At 32.1% G+C, this 20,051-nt stretch overlaps 2 protein-coding genes across 2 annotated transcripts; both read right to left on the bottom strand.

The window, feature by feature from the left end:
- Positions 1-427: 427 nt before the first annotated feature.
- On the bottom strand, positions 428-6,217 carry PBS2 (cysteine and histidine-rich domain-containing protein RAR1). The gene is made up of 5 exons (XM_085740055.1): positions 2,397-6,217; positions 2,214-2,296; positions 1,305-1,456; positions 944-1,185; positions 428-844 (listed from the first exon to the last, which is right to left on the bottom strand). The coding sequence occupies exons 2-5, from the start codon at positions 2,276-2,278 to the stop codon at positions 749-751; spliced, it is 555 nt and encodes a 184-aa protein (XP_085596181.1). The 5' UTR covers positions 2,279-2,296; positions 2,397-6,217; the 3' UTR covers positions 428-748.
- Positions 6,218-10,731: 4,514 nt separating this feature from the next.
- Positions 10,732-13,422, bottom strand: LOC146958536 (uncharacterized). The gene is made up of 2 exons (XM_085752242.1): positions 13,306-13,422; positions 10,732-11,487 (listed from the first exon to the last, which is right to left on the bottom strand). Exons 1-2 carry the CDS (start codon positions 13,420-13,422, stop codon positions 10,732-10,734), a joined length of 873 nt encoding a protein of 290 aa, XP_085608368.1.
- Positions 13,423-20,051: the final 6,629 nt, after the last annotated feature.

Below are 20,051 nucleotides of genomic sequence, written 5' to 3'. Positions count from 1 at the left end.
GGATCAAGTCTTGGCCCCATTTACTCTCCTATGATAAATATCTCATTCAGGATCAAATCTCATTTGACCAAAAAATAAAGGATCAAATCCAGAAAGTGGAGAAATCTAATTTCCCAACCTTTTGCTTGTAACTTAAGTCACCAGATGAACACATCACACCAAGAAATTCCTATTACACATCAACCAAATATGTAAATGAAAACAAATTGAATGTGAAACTCCATTGGTTAATGTTAACCAAATACGAATATTCACTTCTTTATTAGCTTCTATTATTTGCAAGTCTAACAGAGTTAGTTATGTTCCTAATTAACCAATAAAAAAACTAGCACACAAAACAGACCGAACACCGAAATCATGGCAACAGCCACACAATTTGCAGTGAAGATTGAACAATGAAGTATCTATTTTAATGCCAATACAAATATTTTGTTCAAAACCAGGGTGTTGATTCTTTCCAAATTAAATGAGTCCAAACTGGTCATGCAAAAGAAAATTGTGAAATTCATGGAACACATAACAAATTCACATCCTACACCATCACAGCAATTTCATGGAGTTACTTCTTAAGGTTAAGTATAGAGGTTGACCAATTGAAATGGGATGATGGACATAAATAGAGGGGAGGAGGGGGTTAAATTACTCTAATTAATGACAAAATTACAGTATCAACCAACAACACACTTTCCATTCAATAAAGAAAAACATCGACTGCAAGAAGAGAAATCTTTGTTGGTATCTTCGCCAATTAGGATTCTGGATCAGCATTATGCCATCCCTTTGTGCATGGAGGAATGCTCATAAACTCGTCAAATTCTTTTACATGAATATCACAACACTTCCACTGCAAAATAATATAATATGACAAATGAAAAACAGAAGTTAGAGCCATATCACAATTACAAAATATAAAAGAATATTCAGTGGGATATATAATACCAACCCCTCTCATTCGGTCATGAAAAACGGCAGGGCCAGGATGGTAACTGCAAGCAGTGTCATGATTATCCTTTTCCTTGAAGGTTTGACCACATCCTTTATTTTTGCATATTTGAGGCTCGTTTATGCCAACTATCTTTTTAGGAGGTTTCACAACCTCAACTTTTGAATTGCTTTCTGCAGATGCATCTCCAGCAAGATTTTCAGATTTGTCTCCAACAATAGTTACAGGTTTGCTTTGTGAACCTGAAAAATAGCAGAGGGTTGGTAGAAGAAAAAATGAAATTGGGAAGCATGATTTAGGGAATACACAAAAATAACAAATAGGACTTAAGACAGAGTTAAAAGTACACACGCATGATTACCGTGATCTGAGCAAAAAAATCCTTGCCTGCACCTAGAACAAGAGTCCTTTGTGGACGCGTTGGTTGAGGAAGCCGCGGATGGAGGGGGCACAGGCTTTTTCTTAGCCGGTGCAATTACTTGCTTCTCTGTTGTATGTTTTCCTGTCTTGCAACTACATTATTATAAAGAAATTTCTAATCAATACATGCAGAGCATTTTCAAAAGAGCAATGCTATTTATCAAGAAAGATTTTATCAAGAACTTGTCCCGAAATTAATGTTAGCCAATAAAATCTCAGCCTGGCCGGAAATCATGGGGTGGTGGGTGTTATATATATTTTTTTTATGAAACTTTAATAAATAAGATTAAAATCTAAGGGTGATTATTCTGCCATGTCATTCTTGAATTCATCAAGAAAATCCATTCTTGATATCTAGCATTTTCCTTTTCAAAATGATATGAAAAGGAATAGACAAATGTAATTATACCGCATAAATTACACTTTCCTTTCGAAAGAAAATCTTAATTTACGCTGATCTCTTATTTAATTATAATAAAACCTACATTCCCCTTTAAGAGATGATAAATATATGTTACATAATCCACCATTTTAAAGTAAATGTCCCTCTTACATTCGGTGAACATCTACAAATAAGCCTCGCAATAATCTTTCGACTGCAATTGTCAGTGTCACTGGTAAGTATTCATGACTTATTTTATTATTGATTTAAAAACTTTAGAAGTACCTTCACTATGCCACAAAAAGTACCTTCAAGATATGAATTCACAATGGATAATGGACTCATAAGAATGAAACTCACAATCCCCACAATAAGTGGACCCTTATTAATTGAACATTTAACTACAGACCAAATCCTCAATATACTAAAACAGGAGACTAGAAAAAAGGAACAGAGGAGATCTCTTACCCTGGAATTTCCAAAAATAAGCTAAAATCATGACTTCTTTTCTTGCAGCAACTCCATTCTTTCATACCGTCATGAAATGTAGGCTGAAAATTAAATTAAGAGTTATGATCAATTGCAAAATTAATATATGATGATTGCCCAAAAGAAAAAATGGGAAGAAAAAGATTAATAGGATAGACTTACTCCCTGAATAAATCAAGATGACCCGGCAACAAAATCCAAGCCCCAAGCATGCCAGAAGGAAAGTGAATCAGTAAGATTCCACAAGAGTCATAAATGATAAATCAACATAATGGATACAAAGTCACAAGTTTTATCATCTCAACAAAAAATAAAAAAAAAATCACCGTTTTACTTAATTCATGAAAATTAATGTTAGCAAACCTCATAAAACAACAATGCACAAATAGTAACATTTAAATCAAGAGTCCGTAGGTGAACATTTAACATATTTCTCCAAGGTTAAACAATGGATGGGAATGCCAGTTTTCATAAAGTATCCGTAACATCAAAACTAATAATTCTCCAAAAGTGTTGTGCTCAGAAAATGAGAAGATTTGGGTTTTGCATGATTGGAGAGAGAAAGAAAACATAAAAAATAATTTTCTTACCTCTGGTAGACTATAAAATGTGAGGAAATAAAACATAAATATTTGAATGTCAAAATACCCTTATACATTTGATAGGACCTTTAATTGGTGTTTAGGGCATGGCAAACAAATAAAAAGGCAGGCAAGAGGGGGAGTTGGGTAGCTCGACTGGTTTGAGCTAAGGGTTAAGAAGTTGGTGGTCTTGGGATCAAACCCAGATGAAGGAGTAAATATTAATCTAACAACTAATTACTAACATTTTCCGTTTAAAAAAAAAAAGGCAGGCAAGAACCATGGTCATATTAGATGTCCGCTACCCACACCACAATCATAGCAAAGCAAACCCTTACACATGACAACATCCGCATCAAGTAGTTCCCCCACACCTTTGCGTTCATATATCATCCAATTATCATGTCCCAAGCATATAACTCTTTCCACTCCCCAAATCACCCTATTCTCAAATTCTCACTTTTTTTTTTTTCATTTAAAGCTTCACTTTCTTAAAAATAATCAAATCAGTTGTCTGTTTGTTTAGGACTAATGTTCGAGGTTTGATGCGTATCAAATCAGTTGTCTGTTTGTTTATGGCTAATGTCCGCATAGTAGTTAATAGCGGATAGCGCGCGTAGCGGCCGACCCCAAAAATGCTATAGCGGGATAGCGCCTAGCGCTATGACCGCTATTTCATAATTTTTAGGACAAATTATATAAATAATACTATAAATTATAGACAAACATATATCTAATATAAAATTAAATATAACATTCAAATCTCATGACACATTCATAAATCACACAAAGTTACAAACCACCTAAATCTTATGAAAGGTTTTACTCAAAATCATTCAAAGTTACAAACCACCAAAATTCAAAACATTACGAAAGCTTTCAAGTCTCCAACATAATATCAAAATTCAAAAGTCTTGACCAAAATTCAAAACATTAAATCCTAAAGAAATAGAGAGCAGAATAGAGGATGAACAAAACAGAGGATGTTTGTGATATGTTTATGAACAAGCAGAATAGAGTATGAACAAAACAGAGGATGTTTGTGATATGTTTATGAACAAAACAGAGAGGAAGATTTATAGAAGAGAGCAAACACGAGGTCAAGAAGTTACAAAGCTGAGGAACGGCGGCGGTAAGGAACGACGGCGGATGACGGTGCGACGGCGGCGTTTTACGGTGAGAAGATGCACAGATCGTCCGTTTTTTGAGAGAAATGCGTTTTGGGGTGAGAAGATGAAAGGCGTAAAGAATGAAAGAAGGAAGAGAGAAACTGAAGTTATTAGGGTTTGACAAAAATGACAAAAATACCCTTGTTTTTTTTAAAAACCAAGGAGAATCTTGTATTTTCACGTAAAATGAAATAGCGGTGCTAGACTGCCCGCTATGCAGTGTTGCGGCCGCTATTGCGCCGCTATCTCATAACGCTACGCCATGGCTTATTGCATAGCGGTCCGGTACCGCACCGCACCGCGCGGCCGCTATTGGCCGCTATAGCGCCGCTATTAACTACTCTGAATGTCCGTGGTTTGATGTGTAAAGAATGACCAGCAAGGTAGATACAATGAGATTAATACAGCATGATAAATTTTAAGAAACCAAGCTTCCGTTAACCCGTGGGTCCCCCTCTCATAGTGTGTTGGAAAAAAATCGTGAGGGTAATTTTTTTCATAAGTTCATTTTCACAGTGCTTTCATTGTTTTTTTTTTTTTTTTTACATTGAGCGAATAGAAGTTTTGCAGGTATGGCCCATGCAAACTCTTCTTCCGCCTCTATTTTCTTTGATGTACAAAACCCTGGAAAACCAATTTTTCTCTTATTTTCTCTTCCATTTTCTCTCATCATACTTTATCTAAGACAAAACATGGTTTCAACTTTCAAAGAATAAGTAATAAGCATAATAGGAGCTCTTTCTGCTTTCTAGAGAGGTTATCAATCGAGATTTGAATCTTGATTCGGAATACCTATTTTCCGAATCAACATTATAGTGAATTGTCAGATGTATGATAAATAAAAGTGACATTTTTAAGTAAAAAGAAGTGACATAAGCTATTATATCATATATGAATTTCAAAATTCAAGTCATGAGAGCCTGGCTTAGAACAACACATGGGGACCAAACAACATGGTAAAACAGAGGATTAGTGAGAACACCGACACTTTGTAAGGAAAACAATAGGCACAGTGCATAAGGGAGTGGGAACAAATATGAATCTTGCATGTCTGATTTGAGTATTTTGGAGGGTTTGGTTCCACGCCTTTCTATCCATCTAAAAAAGGAGGGAAAATGACAAAAAGTAAACCTATGAGGCCCTCTCAGAACTGCGTCGCGCAACCCAGTCCATTTCTTGCCTCACCGACTGCAGATTACAATCTTTTCCCCTTCCAGAACAGGGTCATCAGACCCGGCCCATTTCTGCACTCACACACAATGCTGTTTTTAGCAAATATGTGCTATTTAATTTCGTTTCAGAATCGCCTGATTCCTTTCAGATGCGCTATTCATTCAATTCGACATATTTAGTCGTTATTCAAGCTATATTCAGATACAACATTGATTCATGCGGCAATATGTACAGGAAGTCTTCAATTTAATTGCATACCTAGACACAATCGTACGATACTAACTACACTACTCACTAGATATAACAAAATGGAAATACACCACATATGAAGAATAATATGATCAATTATGGCGACAAATAGGGAGGTGAAAATCATAGAATGAAGGGTTAGTTATTGACAGATAGAAACTAGCATGCACGAGGCTAGGACAATGTTTTATTTTCTCTAGGGCATGGAATCATTGATAATTTCATAAAATTGGATTTGAGCTCACAAGCTCAGAGAACACAAACAAAAACTACCATTGGTTGATTAATCAATGAAACCAAAGTACTACTAATGTGGCTGTTTTCTGGGATCCTAGATAAAACATGTGTGAACAGAACTAACATATCAATATATCATACTATGTCAAAAGTACCATAAGCAGAACCTCAATTCAACAAAAACAAAAAAAATTCAATCCACATAATAACAAATTTTAAGAAAAAAGCTGAAAGAATTAGGGCATAAGTTATTGAATAAAATTAGGGCAAACGAAGAGAGAGAGATTGAGTACCGAATCATGGTATTGACAGGAACCATCGAGATTGTCGTCGTCGGAGAACATAGCATTGCAACCAATCCTTTGACATCGAACTTTAACAACTGTGTTCTCCATTCTTGAAAACTAACACGATCCCTAACTACAAGAAGACTCGACAAGAAGAAGATTAGAGTTCTGTATTCTTTATAAACACGCAAAACTCGAACAAGTTTCAACGGTTTGGGTTTCCGAGATTCCTCACAGTTTCTACTACACTTCGAACGTTCTGGAGGTTTGGTTTGGCACTCACCCCTGTTTATATATATTCCACTCGCTACTTATAAAAGAAGAATGGTCTATTAGATTCATTAAAAAATTAATATATTTAGATTATAATTAAGGCTTAATTGCACTTTTCTCCACTATATTTTGCTAATTGTGCAATTTTGCATCCCCTCTTTCAACAAAATATATCATTTATTTAATATCAAATTTTTTATATTTTTTTATATTTAAGATCGGAAGAACTAATCTATAACATGCCTTCTTCTATGAATTTGAAAACAAAATGTTTTGTTGTTGTATTTAGGATAAGAGAGAGTAGTTTATAACACACATTTGAACACATTTTTTTTACGTGCTTATTTGGTTTCACATTATAGTACATCAAACGTGATTCTATGAGTGTTAAAAAGCAATTTTGGTTTAAATATATATGTTTGGATATCAATTCTTTAACGTGATTTAGGGTGCCAAAATCGATTCAAGTTGAATCAAGAATGTATCCTTATTTATTAATTTTATTAAGTCTGCAGTAACTTAACCTAATTTTTCCCTCCACTAATCCCTTATTATGTTTGCAAAAACTCAATCCTAAAATTTTGGTTCTAAATTTGCATAATTAGTTTTTGATTATCCATGCTACCTCAACAAAAACCCTAATATTTTCCTCTTTTTTTTTTTACCTATCCATGATTTTTCTCGAGGTTCGTTCCCATTAAACATTTATCTTTTCCTTCTTTGTTTTTTCTTCACCGCTTTCCATATAAATTCACAATTCACAATGTGATTTTTTCCCACTTCACATATTCAAGCTTAATACACGGATGTGTCAACGGTTTATATTCATTGATATGGGGTTATTAATTTATTTATATCGTTTTATATTAAGGTATGTTCAATTAAATTACCCATATTTCAGTTCTTCGCATGTTTTAATTAAGTTATTGTCATTAAACCATATACCGATGCCGCACTATTTTGCTGTCTTTGTTATTCTTGGAAGGTTAATTTGAAGAAAACATTGCATTTCGGCTGACCATTATCATTGCTGGCCATTATTCTAGGGAAATACTTCCATGACATTGCTTGGGTGCCATTGATGCCATTGGTGCAATCCTGGCCGTTGATGTGTGTTGATGGGTGTGGGGATGTGTGTGTGATGTGTGTGTGTGGTGGAGATGGCACCAATGGCACCAATGACACACAACTATGGCACCAAAGTGGAACCCTTGAGTATGCAAATTGTTGATCCTAACTTTGTGCTGCATTATTTTATGATCCATTTTAGACTGTTTATGACTTATACCACTGGGACCATTTTCAATAGAGACTATTCATGACTAATGTTGTTAACATTATCACCATCAAGCTGTATTTTGGTTATGTGTTTGATGACATTGCCAATGCATTAGTTTACGATACATTGCTGATTGCGTATGTCTACTATTGCCAAGTTCGTGGTTTACTTCTTCGAATACGTTCGACTTTCATCAAATATTTAACGTAGCTTAGTCATAGTGATTTATCGTTAAACTTACGATTAAAATATAAATCATTGAATTATGTTTCTAAAAATATATGACCCGTGCGGTAGCACGGGTAGACGATCTAGTAGCTTCTATGTTTGTTAAAATCGATTCCAAGCACTTATGGTGCTACGCTTTACTTTGTTATGTATTTTCCCTTTAACATGTATTTTCCCTTTAACAATTTGTATAATTAAATCTTGAATAACGTTTTTCAAAATAAAATTGAAGTCAATTTGAAGAGGGTCTAAAATTTTGAATTTTAAAATAGGGGATTAAAATTCTAAATTAGTTAAAATAGAGGGGTAAAACTACAGTTAAACATACTATTTAAAAGTTATAAACATTCATACATATAATACTAATCAACATTAAAAAAACACATTTTTATAACATACACGCGCTAACGTAGTAAAAGAAACATTATCCGTTTGAACGCTAGTAAACTATAAATAAAACACGTGTTATAAATCAATGCTCCAAAGACATTACTTAAGAATTCATAAATAGAAGTTTTATCTTCAACTATAAGTTGTTACTTTTGACCAAATAATAATTACACTATTTTTTTTATTAAAAATACCTATCAAATGTATATGTGTTATGTGTAGTATTTAACTCGATAGAATTGCTTGACTCAATCTCCAAAAATCAAAAGATAAAATTATGACACCCATAAAATATAAATCCTACTAAAGAAAAAACCTATAAAATATATCAGATAAATTAACATAGTTTTACAATTTAATTCATTGACCATGACATAATTAACAGCTATAAAAATTTACATGTTTCATCAAAATCATAGCATGGTTATTTTATACATAAACAAGGTCATACCATATTTAACTAGATATTGAACAATGTATTTTTAATTGTAACACAAAAATTAAGAAACAACTTTTTTAATTGTAAATATAATAAATCAGAAGTTTTACAATTTTATCAAAAAGAATTGATGTTTGTAAATAGAGAAATGATATTTGTACAGCCATTTTGGTACAACTTTTGTACAACTTTCTCTCTCATACTCACATTATGATTTTATTATCTCTCTTCCTTTTTCTCTCTCTATTGTTTTTGACCAATGAGAAGTGAGAACAACAAAGTTGTCTCAAAGGTTGTACCAAATAGTTGTTAAAATATCACCACTCTTGTAAATATAAGGTTGTCCCATAAGTTGTCACTAAAATGTTGAAATAACACAACTACTCCTATAATAATTAAAAGGTACACGATATCAACATATAAAAGTGCAGTCAGGATCGCAAAACGGACTTGATTCATAAGTCGATCTGTTCTAGTTGTGATTTTAGATGGCTGAATTGTGATTTTGATTTCATCCTTTCTAGTTGTTTCACTCTATTTAGCCAGTCAAAACAATGAATCTGGATGAATTGATCTGCAGCTTTCACAAAACTATTTTTTTAACTAGTCTAGTCAATAATATTAGGTGATCTAAATCCAATATTTTTTGCTAATGGATGACCAAAACGATTGACTTTATTTTGTATTTTACTTTATGTTGCTATTTTTTTCTCATGGTTATGGATTTATTTTGGTGGCACTGCCTGCTTAAGGTTGTTAATTATATTTTTTTGGTTATGTTAATAAATATGTTGTTTCCTTCAAAAAATATGTTGTTAGATTTTTCATCATGGTTGATTTGTTGGGTGTAGCATTGAACGATTGATGATGTTTTTACCCTTTTTTTTAATAACAACGATTTTTTGTAATAAAAATTTGTAAAAAAATTATTATTTTTTGTTAGACGGACCAGATCGCCAACCCGTCAAGGAACGGGGCGAGGTGTGAGTGGTTGAGCCCACCCCTCAAGCTGGTCCACCCTAACCCGTTTTTGGCGGATTAATTGTGGGGGTGGACTTAAACAAAACGGGTTGGTCTACGTTGCTATTCTTGGTTAAAGTGTATGTGTTCAATTCTCTGCTTTCAAACTTATAATATTTTTTAAAAATGAATTGGTCAATGTCTAATAAAGTCAAGCATTGACTTGACCGAATTGGTAAAATGGTTAGGTCATCAATTTTTACTGGGTTTGTTTGGTTCGCAGTAGTTCACATCGACTATATTTGAGCAACACCGACCTTAAGGGGGTGCAACAAGGTCCATAGCACATGGCTTCTATAAAAATAACACAAATATATGAATGAAAATGCAGAGAAAAATATTGATCAAGTATCTTTTCTTTTTCTCTTTGATCTCGAGTTGTCATAACTCAAATTTAGAGTCATCTTTGATAATTTAGAAACCTTGTTCTAATAAATATCTTGTTTTTGGTTACAGTAATAAATATCAAAAGAGTCGTTATTTATTAAAATTATAAACAACACAGAAAAACTTATAAATAACGTTAGTAACGTCTTGTGGGCATAAATCATTCTAAGTCCTAAAGTAGTATTAATAACAGAATTGCTCAAAACAAAAACAAAAAAACTAAAAGCAAAATTAATAACAGAAAGCAAACCTTTAAAACAAAAACTGAAAGCAAAATGCATGGAAATTGGAATGTAACAAAATGCAAAAGTACAAAAGAGAATCTAAAGAAGATGGACAATCCCTTCTAGAGGACTCACCACTTGTAATTCTAGAAAGTCTTTCTTATTTTCTTGGACCCTAACTGATTTGGAATTTTTATGAGCCTGTGAGATGATATCGTTGTTGAGTAAGAGACACCCCTAGTAGTGTATCAATCGTGAAGTCGAGGCACATAGCAGCTTCAACATTAATACCATTACTGTCACCATATTTTCCATCGATATTCCATATGGAGTAACTTTATTCGCTCCTCCATGTAAAACTTGGACTCTGTGACCTAAGTCAGCTTCCAATAAGTCCCTACTAGGAAAATATTTAACCGTGTAGAAGCGGGTTATCATGAGTAAGAAGCTAGGATTCTCAATCAAGAGCTTATAACCGCGTTTTTTTTGGTAAAAAGGCTAAGAATACAAAAAGAAAAGGAAAGCAACCAGGAACAAGAAAAGAAACAGAAACACAGAGAACTAAGTTCTCAAGAAAGCCGTTCCTATAGCATCAATCCGCAGCAAGTTTATGAGATCATGCGGAGGAGACTGATGAACCAAGAAACAATCATTTGATGAGGCTCCGAGTTTTGCCAAAAAATCCGCGCATTGATTCCCTTCTCTAAACGTGTGAAAGATGCTGAAGTTCCGGGAGGCCAATAAATCTTTGATGTCTTGAATTAGCACCGCATAGGCGTGGAACTTAGAAACTGATCCTGTGATGAGGTTAACAGATAGCTGAGAATCCGAGAAGCAAACTAAAACCTCAATTCCCATGTCCGCTGCTAAATTAAGACCCTTATGAATGGCTGTTAGTTCAGCAAGAAGAATGCAAGTAGAATCTTGGATGTGACCTGAGAAATCATTCAGAAACAGACATGCATTATTGCGGATTAAGCCTCCATAACCTGCTCGAAGAGGCGTACCTAGGCAGCTGCCATCGACGTTGAGGATGTGGCAGTTAAAATTGCTGCTGTTCCAACTAATCCAACGGTCCGAACCTGCTGTTGGTGCGGTTTGAAACGCTTGTTGTTTTGTTTCGGCTGAGTTGTGAATGTTGCAGCTGAGATGCGTGAGGGGCCATGTATCGTTGTTGATGCACATATTATTTCGATGCCGCCAAGACCACCAGAGACAAGCAAGGAAGATGTGAGCACGAGGTCCATTGGCGTTACCTTTTATCCAATCATGAGCACAATTGATTGCGAAGAATTGAGCATCCGAGAATCCGAATTGCTGCCAAACAGTTTTAGAAAAAGTACAATCTCGAATACAATGCAAGAATGATTCTTCATGTTCACCACTTATAACCGCGTTTGCCAAACAATAGATAAGTTATAGGTCTCCATTAATTCGAAAATCAAGAGCTCTTCTAAATGTAAGCTTTTCTCAACGCAACTAATGTATATTATTTCACTGATGATATATTTTTTTAAGGAAAGTGTTAGCCGATGCTTTAGATATTGGATAAAGAATCATATATAGTAGGTATTGTATTAGAAATTGTATACTCAATTTTTCAAAGGTAAAAAAAGTATTTATTTTAATTTAAAACTTACTTTTTTTTGTTCATTAACCAGTGCTCAAGAACTTAGCATGACTTTTTCTAAATTATACCTTTATTTAATTTCTTTACAGTCAAAAATCAATGATCAACAATCCTCCATAAATTAAATAAAGATATTTTAATCTAGATTTGTATCAAGTAATGATACCTTAATTCATATTTCATATGACTGTATGTTAAACTTGCAAACATCAAACAAAAATGGCTAAAATATGGTATTGGTCCCTGCAAAATATGTCAGTTTTGGTTTTAGTCCCTGCAATTTTTTTTATAGTTTTTGGTCCCTGCAAAAATAGGCCAGTTTTGGTTTTAGTCCTCTTGTATTATGCTATTTTCTTTTATATTTTTGTTCCACTCAATAAAATTTTTAGCAAGATTATACTTAGTTCATGGTCGAAGTTCGAATTACCAAAACTCTTTTTCTTAAGAACCAAATGTTAGCAAAAAAATACAAGAGTTTATTGAATGCTATTTCACAGCGAGTTTTATCGAACGCTATTTCACAGCGAGTTAATACAACTCACAGCGAGTTAATTAGTTTTTTTTTTTTTGGTGGTGGCTGGGGTTTGAACCCCAGACCTTGCATATTTTATGCATTGTCCATACCAACTGAGCTAAGCTCACGAGGACAGCGAGTTAATTAGTTAATACATGGACTGGTGTCACTATTCAGTGCCGATTTTTCTTTCTTTCAGTTCATCATTCCTCATTCCTTCTCCATGATTGAAATACTACTCCTATGTGATGCAATAATAACGATGATTCATGTGTTGTGTTGGATAAAATCCCTTCTGGCCAAGAATCGGAGGTAGTAATATTGTTGATTTAAAGCCGTATATATATAAAATGATATTTTTAGTTGCTTTAACATGTACAATACTACATATGTGATAAATCCATATAAAAATTATGCCTTAAAGAAATATCTTTAACTATTTAAAAATTAAATGCAAGACTTAGAAGAATATATTTATATAGACTTCCTTAAAATGTACGTATAGCAGATGATAGCATTTACTTTTTTTTTACTACTAAAAATTGTTATGGATATTTCAGTCACTAAAAAAAATTAATATTAAAACATCTTTGAAAGATGGTTCAGATAATGAATTTTTTTCTCATCATTGTTTACAAAGGTTTGTGATATGTTTTCCAATAACTAACAAATGTGGCATTCAAGCATCCTTGTAGCATTTATCAAAGTAATATTCTCAAACATCATTTAGATTTCTGATGCAGGTTATTGAAGAACTAATAATTTAATATTAAACATCCTTTAATGGTTATAAAAATTGTTATTTTCTTTAGCCGTTGTGGATAGAGATTTGTGTTGAATTCTTGAAGAACCACACCTTTTGGCTATGATCAGGGCCGTTCCAATAAAATTGGAGGCTCGACTCTAATATTATGGTGAAGTCGTGAGAATGACTTTTCTGGTAAAGTTAACTCTATAGCCAATAAAATTTGTGTTTGGTTTATGTACTTACTGTTTGTTGGTAAGTCCTTGGCATTCTCAAGAAATCTGAAGCCTTCCTCACAACTGCTTGAACTCGCCTACAATTAGGATGGATGCATGTGGTTACAAATAACATTATCAAAGCCATATTACCTTACAAGTCAATATCATCATTTCTCCTTAGAGATGTTCATTTTATTTTCAATAACCACACACATTTAAGTTTCAAATTTACTACATCATGATTTGTCATTTATATAGAAAATGAAAGTTCATTTCCTCCACTATGGCTATATGGAAATCTATCTTCAGGTCTACTTGAGACTGCTGAGAAGGCTTCATTCACATCACAGAGTATAGAAACTGTATAAAAACTTTGAGGATTAATAAACAACTTAACATAAAGGGCTTGTACATAAAAGCTGAATCAAGGAAGATGCAGGAGACAAAGTTGAGTAAAAGAACCATGAAAATTTCAATAAAAAATGCATGTCATCTGCAGAAACTAGTTCATATTGAGTAGTAACCAATTCAATAATACCCTTATCCTTAATCCATTGTGTTTGTGTATATTGTGCATAAAGTTTAGTCTTAGAGTGGTCTACCAGTAGAACAATAGCTGACATGACATTAACAATTATACTATTGGCTAAACAAAATAACTTTTTTCAAAAAAGTCAGTTTCCTGACTGCACCGTAGAAGTGCCCATATTAAAAATGGCCCCTAATAAAAATAATTAATGATAATTTAAACAATTGCAAATAAACAATGAGGATTATTTTGATTTTAATTTGTTTTGTTGAACATTTTGTTTGTTGATAGATGTGTGGGTTTGACCTAACTTGTCCATTTACTCTTTATTTTTGTCAAATAATAAGTGTTTGATTTAGACCTACGTAACAAAAGAAAACATTACACTACATCCAGTAATTATGCTTGTACCCCTACAAATAATTGAGTCCCCCATAAATTGGAGGCTCAACTCTGTAGAGCTCCTTGCGCTTGGCAAGAAACGGCCCTGACCATGATCGAAGTCTATAAATCCATTTGATCTTAGTATTAGTTGATCCAAATGTGCATCACCCATAATATTTATGACTAATTGTTAATAATGTTGTTACTATTTCTATCTTAAATTCCATTTTTTAAAAGTCAGTATAGTTGTGTTATTTTCCCATGCTTACATATATAATCGTGAACTATAAGAAGATTTATTTGCTAAAGTTGAGAGTAAAAATATTTACAGATTATCTTTTAACCTGGTTCAGTTAAGAAATGAAACGTTAGTAAGAATAGGAGTGGGTATGGTTGGACTTTCAGCAAATCCCTTAACCAATTACTAAAAGACATGCAAAACTTCACTCACTCCATCTACAATATATGAAAAGAAACAAAACGAGAAAAGGAGAGATTGCATTTGTATGACATTAGTTTTTGGTGATATCGATGATGTTGTTTATAGTACTTCTATTAATCAATCACTCTCTTTCATTTACACAATTTATTTTAATCATTAATTTATTATTCTCTCTTATTTAAAATGCATTATATTACCGGGGTTGCAAAAAGTCAAAAACTAATGTCACCCAAATGATATAAAAAGGGTTAATTAAGTTTTTAGTTCTTATAAATATTCACAGTTTTGTTTTTAGTCCCTACAAAATAAAATCACACTTTTTAGTCCCTGTGACATTTTTCTTAAGCATTTTAGGGACTAAAAATGTTGATGGAAAAATTTTATAGGGACTAAAAATGCTGATGGAAAATTTTATAAGGACTAAAAATGTTGATGGAAAATTTTATAGGAACTAAAAAGTGTGATTTTATTTTGTAAGGACTAAAAACAAAATTCTGAATATTTATAGGGATCATTTACTTAATTAATCTATATAAAAAATAGAGGAAAATGAAAATGTGAAAATATGAAGAGAGAAAGAAGGCGGGGAAAAGGAGGAGAAAGAATACATGGTGTGATTTTTGTTGTTGTGATTATAACCTAAACTATTCACGTGAGCTTAACTCAGTTGATATGTACAATGTATAATATATGCAAAGTAAAAATAACCTAAACTATTATTATTTTTTTAATAAGATATTCTCTACGCATGATTATATACACTAATCGTTTTTTTTAAATAAAATATACACTAATCGTTTCTCTTATACTTGGTAGAAGAGAAATGCTGAAGAGAGAGATATCAAAGAGAGAAATAGGGGAGAAACTAGCATTTTCTCTTGTTTGGCACAGACATGAAAGAGAGAAGAGAGACAAATCTGAGATGGGGCCCACATGTTTTTTCTTCTCTCCAAAACAGCAGAGAAAGTCTAGAGAAGTTGCTCATTTTAGTATTTTTACCTTTTCACCCTTTAATTTGTGATGTAGTGCAACACGCCTATGTTGTTGTTATTATATCATCATGTGACTTGGGTTCATTTAATTAATATTAATAAACCATTAATTATTTTATTGATTAAATTATAATTAAGTAAAAATAAAATAAACTCAGTTTAATAATTGAGGCATTTCAATTAATTAATTAAATTAAAATTAAAATAAAATAATTTGATGAGAGGATTTTTTTAAGGACATTCTTGTACTTTTAAAAATAATCAACACTTCTCTCTTCTCTATTTCTCTTCTCTCTCACTTGTACCAAACAATGCATCAAATCTACTCTATTTCTCACCTCTTTCTCTCTTCCCTTACTCTCTCTCACCTCTTTCTCTCTTCTTATTTTATTCTCGCAACCAAACGCATCCGTAAAGTCATACAAATTTTTTAAACTATACGTTTTTTTTTGTTCTTTTGAAGTCATACAAATTTTATTTTAAATATTAGTTTCTACAGTAATATAGTTTGTCCCAAGCACCGATTAAAAAAATAGTTTTGTAGACTTCCTACTTTGCACAGGGGACAGATGGGGCACCGACATCGTTACGAAGTGTTTTGTAGCCATATCACCCGCTGCACCTTTTCAATACAGCTTGATCACCACTGGGACATCAACTTACAGCTAATTATTTCTCCTCAAAAAACTTACAGCTAATTATTTTATCATTATTATGGTCCACATTTCTATTGCATTCAATGTCAATATTTTTTATTTAAAAAATGTCTAGATTTTAATATAATTATTCTTGTTATGATAAAATGTTAGCAAAACAAATGTTAGCAAAATTCATATAAAATCTTGATATTATGATTCCCATTATATCATACATTTATTTAAGAGAGTAAAAAGCATACTTAAACTTATGTATTTTCTTTTATGTTTTTGTTCTCTTTTACATTGTCTCCGAGTCTCTTCTTTTTTCTCTTTATTGTATTTTTAGATGGTGAAGAACTTCTCTTTTACAAAAAAGTTTAAAATTAATCTTTTCCTCCTACTTTCTATACTTTTATACCCATGACCGCATCTGAGGCAGGGAGAAGAGGACGACTGTCCTAGGTCTAAAAAAATACAAAATTTGGGCCTCAGCAAAAAAATTTGGGGTTTATTAGGCCCTAAAAATATTATTTAAATTCAAATGGGAGGTGTGGTTGTCGGTAATAGATTTAGCTCTTTGATGACCAATTTATAATTTATTGTGATGTTATAAAGGGAGTTAGTTCCTAGCCTTCCATAATCCCAAACTCTTCCGTCAAAATCACTTTAAAAGTTTAATTCAAATTGTAGGTTCGTCTTAAACCATCAAGTTTTCAAAAACGGCCATGGTAACACCATTCAAAAAGGGAGAGGAGACATATACTATTTTTTTTTTGGAGAATGCTAACCATTGCCCTTATGGCATTGGATAAGGGGATAAAAATAGAAATATAGTATTGGAAAATAGTGAAAAGTGATAAATTTCACTTTTTAAAAGTCAAAATGTTGTTGAAACCAATGCAAACATGTTACTTTTGGCTTCCTTAACCATTGCTCTGATGGCAATGGTTAGCGAGACCTTTTTTTTTTTAACTATTGCCTTTTGCCTGGAAACCCAACATGATCACATGTATGTAGTCAAAGGTTTCTTTTCAATGCTAATCATCAAGTAGATAGCCCAACTATTATTTATTCCTAGTCTGCGTAAGACATTTTTTTTTAGTGAAATGATATTTGAAGATCATTTTTTCAACTACTATTTTGATAACTTTATGTATATAGGGGTATTTTTGTAAAAGCAAAAGAAAAAAAAATCTTCAAAACACCAGACCAATATATGATAGGGGTATATATTTCTAAGTTTATGAAAAAGTTGTCACAAAATAAATGTTAATATATCATAACAAATTTAATATTTTCGCTCGTTAGAACTTGTGGACATCAAAGTGTTTGTTTGAATTGAACTTACTTTAAGTTTATGAAAAATAACTTGTGCAAATAAATAAACTTTTATATTAATTCATAAGATCTTACTAATGAAATTGTATATTATAAATTATTTTTTTCATAAACTACCTCAACAAATTTATAAATAATACATTAATACTTCTTTATTTACATAAGTTACTTTACATAACTTTAAAATATGTCAATCCAAATGGACTCAAAATCAAGAATCTACTGCCCTAAAAAGTAAAAGCAAGACTAAAAGGAATACATCAGACACATAATTATACGATATTGAAAAGTTATTATTTTGACCGCAAAAGAAACTTAGAACATCTAGAAAATGGGAAAAAAAATGGAAGCTTGTAACAACATACACCCTCTCTGATCACTATTATAAACAAAAATCTATTTTAAGTTCATTCAATAAATGATGTATGTGGTCCATTAAATAGACCACATACATAATTTATTGAATGAACCTAAAAAGTGAAATTTTGTTTATAATAGTGATCGAAGGGGTACAAATTCCCTAAAAAAACAACATACTAATGAATTGTATAATTAATTGATATCGTCAAATTAATAGTCTTCTTAAAAAAAATGTCAAATAATGTGATTATGAGATAAAATAGAGAAATATTCTTTTTGAAGAAAAAAAAATAGACAAATAATATCTTATTTATAAATGCTAACCCGTCAAGCTATCCTTAATCCTAATTAAACCCTAATTTTAATCTTAAAATTTCCCTCATTTCTCCATGCAATTAATCTAAAAAATCTTTATTGAAAAAAGCATTTGTAGGGATTCGAACTCGAGTTTTCTCTACGCAATTAATCTAAAAAATCTTTATTGAAAAAAACATTTGTAGGGATTCGAACTCGAGTCTTAATGACTTCTTCTCAAGAATTTCACCACTAAGTCACTGACAATTTTCTTGATTTTATTTTGCATCCATTAATTGATATCCAATATCAATCGCCTTTTTAAACAAATCATTAAATCTCTTATCTCTTATTTATAAATGTTAACCCGTCAAGCTATCCTTAACCCTAATTAAACCCTAATTTTAATCTCGAAAATAAAATAAATTAAGTTGTGGGGTTATTTTGTGTAGAAATATATTTGTTATTTGATGTAGAGATATATTTGTTATTTTGTGTAGAAATATATTTGTTATTTGATGTAGAGATATATTTGTTATTTTGTGTAGAAATATATATGTTATTTGGTGTCGAAATATATTTGTTATTTTTTGTAGAAATATATATGTTATTTAGTGTAGAAATATATTTGTTATTTTGTGTGGAAATATATATGGTATCTGGTGTAGAAATATATTTGTTATTCAGTGAAGAGGTATATTTGTTATTTGGTGTATTAATATTATTAAGTGGGAGAGATATATATTTAATTTAGAAATAAATAAGATTATGAGGAAAAAAGTAATTTTGACGTGTAAGAGAAATTAGATGAGGGGTTATAAATAAGAGAAGTTAGGTTTAGAAAGATATAGAACGTACGATCAGTTTTTGGAGAAAACAAGGTTTAGAGAGAAGAGAAGAGAAGAGAAGAGAAGATAGAAGGGCTTCCAATAGATAATTCTAAGGTAAGGGTGAGACTAACTTTCAGTAATATTAAGTCTATAATTCTGATAATTAGATTTAACATGTTGTAGGTTGAGTTTATGAGAATTTGAGAATTAGGGTTTTGAGAGAGATTTGATGATTAGATGATGAAAACTTGCTGAATTGATGTAGAAATTGTGTACAGGCCTTAGATAATCCATAGGATGATTATTGGAAGTAGTTTTGAGGTTAGAACCATGAGATTAGGTGAAACTTGGAGAAAATATGCATTCTGCCCGAATTTTGATATTAAAACTGGTATTGATCGGTGCGGAATTGGTCTTAGGTGTAAACATGAAAGTTGTAGGTATGGATGTTAGCTTTCTAGTGCCGTTGGTCTCACGTCAAAACAATTTATAGAACTTGAGTTATGGTCAAATTACTGCATGTACGTCACAGTGAATTTTTATGGACTTTCAGCACAACTTTTCCGAATTTAAAATGAAAACTGGTATTGATCGGTACAGAATTGGTCTTAGGCGTAAACATAAAAGTTTTAGATAATTTTGTTAGATTTCTAGTGGCTTTGGTTTGACGTGAAAATGATGTCTGGTCTTTGAGTTATGATGAAAACACTACAGGGAGGTCTCAGCGGAATTGCACAGTGACAACATTCTTTGTTTCATGTTTTTGCGTTTTGTTCATATGTTTCTGTTTTGAATGGATCTTTGCTGTAAACATGAAAGTTGTTGATATTTGTGATATCTTTCCAGTAGCTTTGAGTTGACAAGAAAATATGTTGTGGATAATTTATTATGTTTTTACAAAGATACATAGTGAATTATTGTTGATGTTTAAATACGATGTTATATGATGTTGTTTATGATTGATGAA

Source organism: Medicago sativa, chromosome 1, assembly GCF_051527215.1.
Source record: "Medicago sativa cultivar Bolivia chromosome 1, Bolivia_mono, whole genome shotgun sequence".
NCBI classification, from domain to species: domain Eukaryota; kingdom Viridiplantae; phylum Streptophyta; class Magnoliopsida; order Fabales; family Fabaceae; genus Medicago; species Medicago sativa.
Note: the sequence above shows the minus strand (reverse complement) of the source record. Positions and strands in the feature narration are given on the sequence as shown.

Excerpts from the sequence above, each read along its gene's own strand:
- PBS2 (XM_085740055.1), bottom strand. The coding sequence starts at position 2,278 with ATGAAAGAATGGAGTTGCTGCAAGAAAAGAAGTCATGATTTTAGCTTA. Across the intron at positions 1,457-2,213 it reads TTATTTTTGGAAATTCCAGG|TTGCAAGACAGGAAAACATA; the intron begins GTAAGAGATCTC and ends ATAATAATGTAG. Across the intron at positions 1,186-1,304 it reads ATTTTTTTGCTCAGATCACG|GTTCACAAAGCAAACCTGTA; the intron begins GTAATCATGCGT and ends GCTATTTTTCAG.
- LOC146958536 (XM_085752242.1), bottom strand. The coding sequence starts at position 13,422 with ATGGCTTTGATAATGTTATTTGTAACCACATGCATCCATCCTAATTGT. Across the intron at positions 11,488-13,305 it reads CAAGGACTTACCAACAAACA|CAATTCGGATTCTCGGATGC; the intron begins GTAAGTACATAA and ends ACTGTTTGGCAG.